This window comes from Leopardus geoffroyi, chromosome C1 (assembly GCF_018350155.1).
Source record: "Leopardus geoffroyi isolate Oge1 chromosome C1, O.geoffroyi_Oge1_pat1.0, whole genome shotgun sequence".
NCBI classification, from domain to species: Eukaryota; Metazoa; Chordata; class Mammalia; order Carnivora; family Felidae; genus Leopardus; species Leopardus geoffroyi.
The window spans coordinates 31,778,136-31,786,513 of NC_059328.1; the positions used below are offsets into that span (position 1 = coordinate 31,778,136).

The window sequence follows — 8,378 nt, forward strand, 5'->3', positions numbered from 1 at the left end:
CTCTTGCTGTCATAGCTCTTACGACATTGGCCTCACCGTGTCCCCACCTGTGCTTGTGGTGGACTCTGTGGCGTGCTGCCCAGACCCCCTTCCATGAGTTGTCCTGGCTACTGGGGCCACTGGCCCTGCAGACAGCCGTCCCCTGCCAGCTCCCAGAGGGACTGCTCAGCAGCAAAGAGCTGCCTTGCCCAAGGTCAGCTGCCACCGGAGCTGCCCATGGGGCTGGCCAAGGCTCTGATTGGGTCTGCTCTGTAGCTTTCTCTGCTCACATCTGCTCCGGCCCTTCCCTTCCACAGCTGCTGACCTTTAGGGCTCTCCCTAATAAGCTCCTTGCAAGCTAAACCGCATCAGACTCTGCTTCCTGGGGGCCCCAACCTGCACCAGTGGTCCTACTGGAGTAACCCCTCACTAGCTGGTTAAAACACAGCCTTTCGAAAGACTAGTATAAGGGTACCCCCGAAAAGCCCAGGCTCGGGGATGCTAAACTACACACTACACTGTTCTGAACACCTTATGTGAATTGATTTCATTCATTTCCACTGCAGCCCTGCGAGGAGGAACTATTAGCGTTTCCATTTTATAGATGAGTTCAAGAGAAGTCTTGAAAAAAAAAATAAAACTACTTTGTGATGAAATCCAATCATTGTTGAAAAGATGAGTCACAATAATGGGCTTCGGCCCCAGGGAAACTTTTCGTCTGAAAAGAAAGGAAAAAAAAAAAAAAAAGATGGGAAAATGTCTCGTCTGGGCCACAACTCAGTTCCCAACCTTGAGGGAGCCTGACTCCCAACCCCAAAGACCCAGGCCGGGTATGAGAGTAAAATCCACAAGCCCAAGGGCAACAGGTGGGTCGCTTTAGGAAGTAAACCCCAGAGAAGAGGTGAAAGATATGCACCGGATCCACAGGAAGGTGGTGATCACCACCAAAGACTCAGAAGGCAAGGTGACTTATTGAGGTTAGGCAGCTAGTAAGAGTCGCTTCCGGAACTGGATCCCGAGGCCGTCAGAATACAAGCCTCTATGTGCTGGCAAGGACACTCCATCCTCCAAAGAATCCTCCAAAGGGTATCAGGGATTTGGAGATCCAGGTGATGGACTGCCCCAGCCTTACCTTCTATTCCGTCCACCTGTTTGTTGTCCAATTTGTCAGCAGCCCCGCTGGGAAGGATGGGGGGCTGGAAATAGCTCAGCAGCTGGACTCCTTCTACACCTCCCTCCACCCTGCCTTACCTCTACAAAGAGGCAGGTGTTGGGTTTTCATTGTAATCCCTTCCATATGGAGAGCACTTTGGTGTTTTACCAGCTGCTTGTTAACCCATCCCTGAATTTGCTCCTCATTTCTTGTGAGGCTTATTGCCTTATGAAATAGCAGGGCCAGTATATTAGCCCCATTTTACTAGTGGGAAAACGGAGGCTCATAGAGAAGGGAATCATGATAGTGTCCAGGAGAGTGCCAGACCCTCCCATCCCAATCCAGCCTCCTGATTTTGTTTTTGTTTTAAGAGAGGGAGAGCGCGCAAGTGAACGAGGGGCAGAGAGAGAGTGCGTGCGTGCGTGCCAAAGAGAGTGAGAGAGAAACGGGGCTCGCCCAAAGAGGAGCTCATGTTTACCCGAAGTGGGGCTCGAACTCACCTGATGTGGAACTTGAACTCAAGAATGGTGAGATCAAGACCTGGGCCAAAGTCAGATGCTTAACGATTGAGCCACCCATGTGCCCCCAGCCTCCTGTTTTTTTTTGTTTGTTTGTTTTTGTTTTTTTATCTCTAGGTCTTGGGCAGAGCTGGGGCAAACACGGGCCATTCTGAGCCCAGAGCTCAGGGCAGTCCCTTTACAGAAGCCTATCTGTCCTTCCCATCCTGTCCCAGAAAGCCCCATTATCTTAGGGGAGACCTTTATTCACTTGCCTAAGACTTCCTGTCATCCACTCCATGCCTTCTGGTGGCTCCAGAGCCCATGGTGACACTGTATACCCTGAGTGAACTCACAGCTGGAGAGAAGAGTCATGTTAACAAACAAGTTCCTCATTAGAGCGAAGCCCTACCAGTGTTCCTCTCCAGAGTCTCTGGAATTCATTCTCTCTTCTCCAGCCCCACTGCCCTGTCCTAGCTGGTCCTCGGCATCTCTGACCTCCTCCCTGCCTTCAGAGCTTCTGTCCTGGCCTTTCACCCACCCCCACGAAACACCTGGGGATCTTTCCAGAGAGCCAATAGCAGAGGGTGGCCAGGAGCTCACAATGATGATCAGGACTGAGGAACAACCCTGCTGGGCCTGGGAAAGCTCTCACATCTCTCCTCTGTAGAGTGGGGACTGTGCCTACTTCACAAAGTGGCTGGAAAGACCTTTGTTGTCCCTTCTAGAGACCCCATGCCCTAGTGCGTGCCCTGTACTTGTATGCTTCCTGCCTTTGAACAGGCTCTTCACTTACACGCCACCTTCTCCAGCTCCTAAAGATCATCCTTCAAGGCTCTGTTCACATCAAATGTCGCTGCCTCCCTGAAGCCTGAACTGACACACCTCCAAGCAGCTGAAACCACTCCTTCCTCTTGAATGGATGGTGTCCTGGCCAAGGAAGAGAGCCAGGATTCAAAGCGAGAACTGTCTGAATTGTCAGGTCCCACCCAGCTTCCCTCTGGCCTCTGTGCAGCCTGAACAAACAGGTGAGGGCAGCACCACCAAGCTCTCCCACCCTTTCTCTGGGCTGAGAAGTCCAACCTAGGTGCCTGTGGGTTACTCCACCGCCAGGCAGCCTCTGCCTTCCAGATTATGATGTAACAGTTGCACAACTCACAGATATTTTTGAAAGAAACTGTCAATTTCCTCTCCTGGGCACGGCCGGGGGCTGTGGCCTCCATCCCACCCAGAGTCCCCAACAGCCTCAGGACTCTAGAACCCAAATATAGTGCAGGGTTGTTGAAGTGATAAAGAAACGAAAACGCAAGACTGTAAAGTGACCCAGTTTTATTTTGGTTTTGGAGGCCAGGGGGGGCATTGCCCCACTGTGCAGGGATCAGGGCTGTACAATCTTCTCCTCCCCAAGGCGGGGGCCCAGGCAGCAGGGTGGAGGCCCGGTGGATTGGCGGCTCCAGGGACCCAGTGACCGCAGTAGGTTGCACAAGGAGAGAAGGGGCATCAGGCAAGCAGCCTGGAATGGCTCAGATTGGGGGGTGGGGTAGAGGAGAATCCGAGAGGACAGAGAATCCAAGAACCGGGAGTCCGAAAGGGGGTCCGGTCCCCTTCACTTTACCGCCGAGGCTCCGGGACAGAGAGGGGGAGCTAAACTGTCATCCTGCAGGAGGCAGGGCCTGGAGTGAGGCCAGGCGTCCCAGCCCGGCGTCAGGCTCTGTGCGCTAACCCGCTGCCTCCACCCTCACGGAGGGTGCGCGCGGGGCCCAGGCGCAGGGTGCGGACTCCGGCGGGCAGTCAGATCCCCTTCTCTTCTCGGGCGCGCCAGGCAGGCGCCCGACCGCATTCAGCAGCTCACCGAGCCGGCGGGTGGCGCCGACCCCAAGTCCGAGAAGCAGTCGAACTCGCTCTGGCCCAGGAAGAGCTCGGGCAGCTCGCGCACGCGGTGCAGCCCGAGCTCCAGCTCCAGCGACGTCAGCGCTTCCTCGTCGATGAGTTCGGCGTCCATGCAGCCCAGGGCGTGCGCGGGCGGCGGTGGGGCCGGGGCGCCGGGCGCCGGCTGCAGGCACTGGGGCCCTCCCGGGACGCCGGGGGGCGCGGTCGCGCGGCCCGGGTACAGCGTCGCCACCGGCTGCAAGTGCGCGCTGCCGGCGGCCGGCGGTGGCACGGCCGGAAAGGGCTGGAAGGCAGGCGGCGGCCCGAAGGGCCCGTACGCCAGGGCCCCGGGTGGGGGCGGCGGCGGCGGGCCCAGCGGAGTCCCCCGCGGCCGCAAGCCGCTGTCCAGGCCCGGGACCGCGTACGGCTGCAGCGTCCGGAGCGCGTGGGGGCCGTGGGAGGGCGCGCCGGGCGGCGGCCTCTGCACCAGGCGGTAGCCCTCGGCGAGCATCAGGTGGTCGGCCATGACGGCGGGCCGGATGCCTGCAGGGGCGGGGGGCGGATGGTCAGCGCGGGCGTCCCTCGGTCCCGGCCAGCTCTTCCTCCGCGGCGAGGGATCCGCGTCCCGTGCCCTCACCGCAGCCCAGCCAGGCCAAGGAAAACGGCACTCGACCCGTGCTACTGTCCAGCCCAGGGCGCACCGAACTCAGAGGTCCCGCGCGCCCCGTGGTCTCAGCTCTCGGCAGCTAGAACACCGCACACCCACGGGTTCGGGCTCTGAGACCTCCGCGCCGCGCCCCCAGAGTCAGTATCTTCTTATACCAGAGGCGGAGCTTCCCCGCCCCCAGGCGCTCATTGGCTGAATGGGACGCTCCTGGGCCGGCCTGCCCCCTCCTCCAGGTTTCAGCCCCGCCTCTCCCGGAGCTCCGCCCTTTGGGCCCGAGGCTGTGCCTTCAGGCTTAGAGAGCTGTCCTGGGGAGGGGTGTTTTGCACTTTTCAAGGGGTTTGGGCTGACTGTCTCCTGCTCGGCCTGGGACTGACTGGCTGGGGCCAAGCTCAAATTGACCGGAAGGTGGATTGAGAAGGGCCAAAGGTTTGGGTCCCCAGAGCTGTAGGATCACAAGCTCAACTTCTTAATTTTCCAGATGGAAACCGAAGCTCAGCGGTGGAAAGGATTTCCTGGGAATACACACCAAAGTCTTAACAGGATCGAGACATGGCTTTGTGATTGCCATCTCTACACAGGACACATGCACTTTAGCGGTGCAGGGTCCCCTGGAAAGTTAACTGCTTGTCCCCATGACCCCAGGGGAGCCAGAGGCTCCCTCACGGGCTCCCACTTACTTGTCGGTGGAAGCATGTACTGGGTTGTTATTAAAGTAATTTATAGGCACGTCTCCTGAAGGACTTGTATCCTCAGCATTTGGCCCAGAGCCTGGCTCAGAACAGGCTTTTAGTAAAGGTTGGGTGAAAGAACAAATGAGCAAATGAATTGAAACTCATTCACCTGAGCTTCAGTTTCTTCATCTGCAAAATGGGAGCAATGGCAGCACTGACCCTACTGAGTTGTCGTGAGGGTTAAATAAAGCAGGGCATGTATAGTGCCTGGCACATAGTAGGTGCTCAAAAATGTACCTCAAATGAATGAAAGGCTGGATTTAGTTCTGTCCCTAGAGATCTTCAGAGTTGGGGATCTTGCACCTTCCCCTGATAGACTGGTAACAACTGGGATGTTTAGAGTGCTTTACATTCCACAAGCATCTTTTTTTTTTTTTTAATTTATTTTGAGAGAGAGAGAGGAAGCAGGAGGGGCAGAGAGACAGGAGAGTGAGAATCTCAAGCAGACTCCACACTGTGAATGCAGAGCCCAACGCGGGGCTTGATCACGACAGTTTGTGAGATCACAACTGAGCTGATATCAAGAGTTGGACGGTTTACTGACTGAGCCACCCAGGTGCCCCCCGACAATCATCTTAATGGGGGCAGGGCATGGATTAGCAGCCCCATTTTGCAGCTAAGGAGACTGAGGCACACAGAGAAGTGGGCGTCCTGGGGTCCTGCACAACCTGGGGTCCAGCTAGCATGTGAATGCCTGTGTCCTTAAAGCAGCTGGAGTCTCTCCAGGTGGCCAGGAGAGAGCCACCTGAACCTTACCCTTCACTTCTTTGTTACTCTGCCCCTCCCTTCTTTGGCTCTTCTTCCCTGGTAGTGTCCTTGGGACTTCCTGGAACTTGGGTTTATCCAGCTGATGCAGAGGGGAGAACCTCAGAAGCCCGAGTTTTAGTCATATCCCCACCACTGGCAAGCACTGTGACAGCTGGGTGTTATGAGGGGGTTGTCCCTTGATTCCCAGGGCCTCGGTTTTCTGCTCACTGAAAGGGAGATTCTAATCCCCGCCTGGTCACCCTGAGAGCTTGTGGCAAGGTCACTAGTGACGATGGGTGTGATCATGTTTTATGCCAAGTATAAAAGCTGCACAGTGGAGTTGATTCTCCTGAAACTCTCCAATTAATGCTTCACATAGAAACTCCGAAGGCTGGCTGCACCTGGGACTCACCTGGACATGTGTATCAAGTGGGGGAAGGTGGGAGGGCTTTTGAAAAATACTAAACCTCTGCCCCCACCTAAACCTCCCGACTCAGACTCTGTGAGGGTATTTTTGAGTCACAAGAATTTGTGTTTTCAAAGAGCAATCCTGTCATTCTGGCATAGTTGATCCAAGGATGCTAACATTTGGGAGCCATTGTGCCACTAAACAGTTTTCTCAAAAAAACAAATAAATAACGTGTGTGTGTGAATAGTGTTAAAAAGCCCTTTAATGTAGTCAACAAATATTTATTGGGCACCCACTCTGTGCCAGACATTGATCGACTAGTGGTATTGAAGCTTTGGGGATCAAGTAATTCTTTTTATTTTTTTATTTTTTGGATTTATTTTTGAGAGAGAGACAGCGTGCGCAGGACAGGGGTAGAGAGAGAGGGAGACACAGAATCCGAAGCAGGCTCCAGGCTGTGAGCTGTCAGCATAGAGCCTCAAGCGGGGCTTGAACTCACAAACCGCGAGATCATGACCTGAGCCTACGTCGGATGCTTAACCGACTGAGCCACCCTGGTGCCCCTCAAGTAATTCTTTGAGCATCTAACAAAAGCTACAGACATCATGGCCACAAACTGTTGTGTATGAATGTGCAGGCCAGCAGATCTCTGGGGGCATCCATGAGGTCATCAGGGGTTCGTGGAGTTTGGTTACTTGGGGACATGTAGGAAAGTGTAAATAAGGAAAATGATCATCCAGATGTTAGAAAGTGGGGGAAAAAAGTGGGAAAAAGAAAGAAAAATAGAGTTGAGAAGAGATTGGGGTACAGGGGCAGCTTGTAGTATTGAACAGGACGGTGATGGTAGGTCTCACTGTGACATTTGGGCAAAGACTTGTGGGATCTGGGACAAGAGCCATACCAACAGAGGGGACAAATGCAATGTGCCAGGGACAGAGGCATTACTGCCACCCAGGACCTGTCCCAGACCAGAATCAGTTTCTGAATCAGAAACTGGGCTGGGGCTCAGACAGCGGGATTTTCATAAGCCCTGTGGGTGGTTCTGAGCCCCTATGTTAGGGTAAAGCCTCACGGTAGGAGTGAGTGACAGTCAGGAGGGCGTGTGGCTGCAGCAGAGGGAGCTTGGGGTTGGAGGAGGTCAGAGGGAGGAGGGAGGAAGATGACATGGGGCTTGTAAGGGCTTTGTTAGGTCTCATAAGGACTTTGCAGATGAGTAACATGATCTAACCTGGCCTGAGAAGCACTGCTCTCGGTGGATCTCATTTGTTCCCCGCATTTCCGTGAACTGCTTCCTTGCCCTGCCTCGGACTGCCCAGCCACCTTCATTTCTCGGGGCTCCTGCTAATCCTGCTGCCTGGAATTCTCTTCCCCGAGACACCCACATGAGTCACTCCTTTGCTGTTTTTGGATCTCCATCTAAGAGTCAGCCCCTCATGTGCCTGGGTGGCTCACTCGGTCTGTTAAGTGACCGACTCTTGATTTCAGCTAAGGTCATGATCTCATGGTTCGTGAGATGAAGCCCCACGTCAGCACGGAGCCTGCTTGGGATCCTCTCTCTCCCTCCCTCTGCCCCTCTGCCCTCAAAATAAACATTTTTAAAGATTTTAAAATAAAAATAAAGATCGGCCCCTCATAGAGACCTTCCCAGGTCACCCTCTGTCCCTCTCTATCCCCTCACCCTGTTCTGCTTTGCTGCTCAGTGCCTCCCACCACTTGGCTTTATGCCAAAGAATGCTTCCCCGCAAGCAGGTCAGCTCCCTGAGAGCCCTTGATTCACTTGTTCTGCACAGTACTTCTGAGGCCCCAGAACAGTACTTAGAAAAGACTTAAATATTTGTTGAGTGATGAGGCAGAGCGGACGTTATTGTCCTTCTTGACAAAGAAGGAAACTGAGGCCCAGAAAACCACTCAGGAGGTTGGCCGAGGTCACAAGGTGTGTGTGTGCGGGGGGTGGGGGCGGGGGGGGGGAGCTGGCGTTGGAAGCGAGAAACCTGGTTAATTGTGGTGGTTCCCCCAGATGTCCAGAATTTTTTGGTACACCTCCTTAAATTTCCCTCTCCTTGAATGTGGGTTGGACGCAGTGACTCACTTCTAACAAAAAGAGTATAGCAGAATTAATGGTGCCGTTTCCAAGATTAGATCGTAAAAGATAGTGTGGGTTTCTCCTTGCTCTCTTGAATCGCTTGCTCTGGGGACATTAGCTGACACGTCATGGGAACGTTAGCTGACATCCAGCAGCCCTATGGAGAGGCCCACCTGGCAGGGCACAGAGAGGCTTTCTGTCAACAGCCCCTGAGGAACCAAAGCCTTTGGCCAACAGCCGTGT

At 54.5% G+C, this 8,378-nt stretch overlaps 1 protein-coding gene and 2 long non-coding RNA genes across 3 annotated transcripts; 1 reads left to right on the plus strand and 2 right to left on the minus strand.

The window, feature by feature from the left end:
• Positions 1 to 505: 505 nt before the first annotated feature.
• On the minus strand, positions 506 to 1,665 carry LOC123599961. The gene is made up of 2 exons (XR_006713385.1): positions 1,633 to 1,665; positions 506 to 697 (listed from the first exon to the last, which is right to left on the minus strand). It is a non-coding gene; the product is annotated as an uncharacterized LOC123599961 (long non-coding RNA).
• Positions 1,666 to 2,831: 1,166 nt separating this feature from the next.
• Positions 2,832 to 4,902, plus strand: LOC123597680. Its single transcript, XR_006712207.1, has 2 exons — positions 2,832 to 2,942; positions 4,644 to 4,902. It is a non-coding gene; the product is annotated as an uncharacterized LOC123597680 (long non-coding RNA).
• Positions 2,942 to 4,288, minus strand: CITED4 (Cbp/p300 interacting transactivator with Glu/Asp rich carboxy-terminal domain 4). Its single transcript, XM_045476847.1, has one exon. The coding sequence runs from the start codon at positions 4,022 to 4,024 to the stop codon at positions 3,470 to 3,472; it is 555 nt and encodes a 184-aa protein (XP_045332803.1). The 5' UTR covers positions 4,025 to 4,288; the 3' UTR covers positions 2,942 to 3,469.
• Positions 4,903 to 8,378: the final 3,476 nt, after the last annotated feature.

What these genes read in the sequence shown, in the direction of transcription:
- CITED4 (XM_045476847.1), bottom strand. Translation starts at nt 4,024, where the DNA reads ATGGCCGACCACCTGATGCTCGCCGAGGGCTACCGCCTGGTGCAGAGG.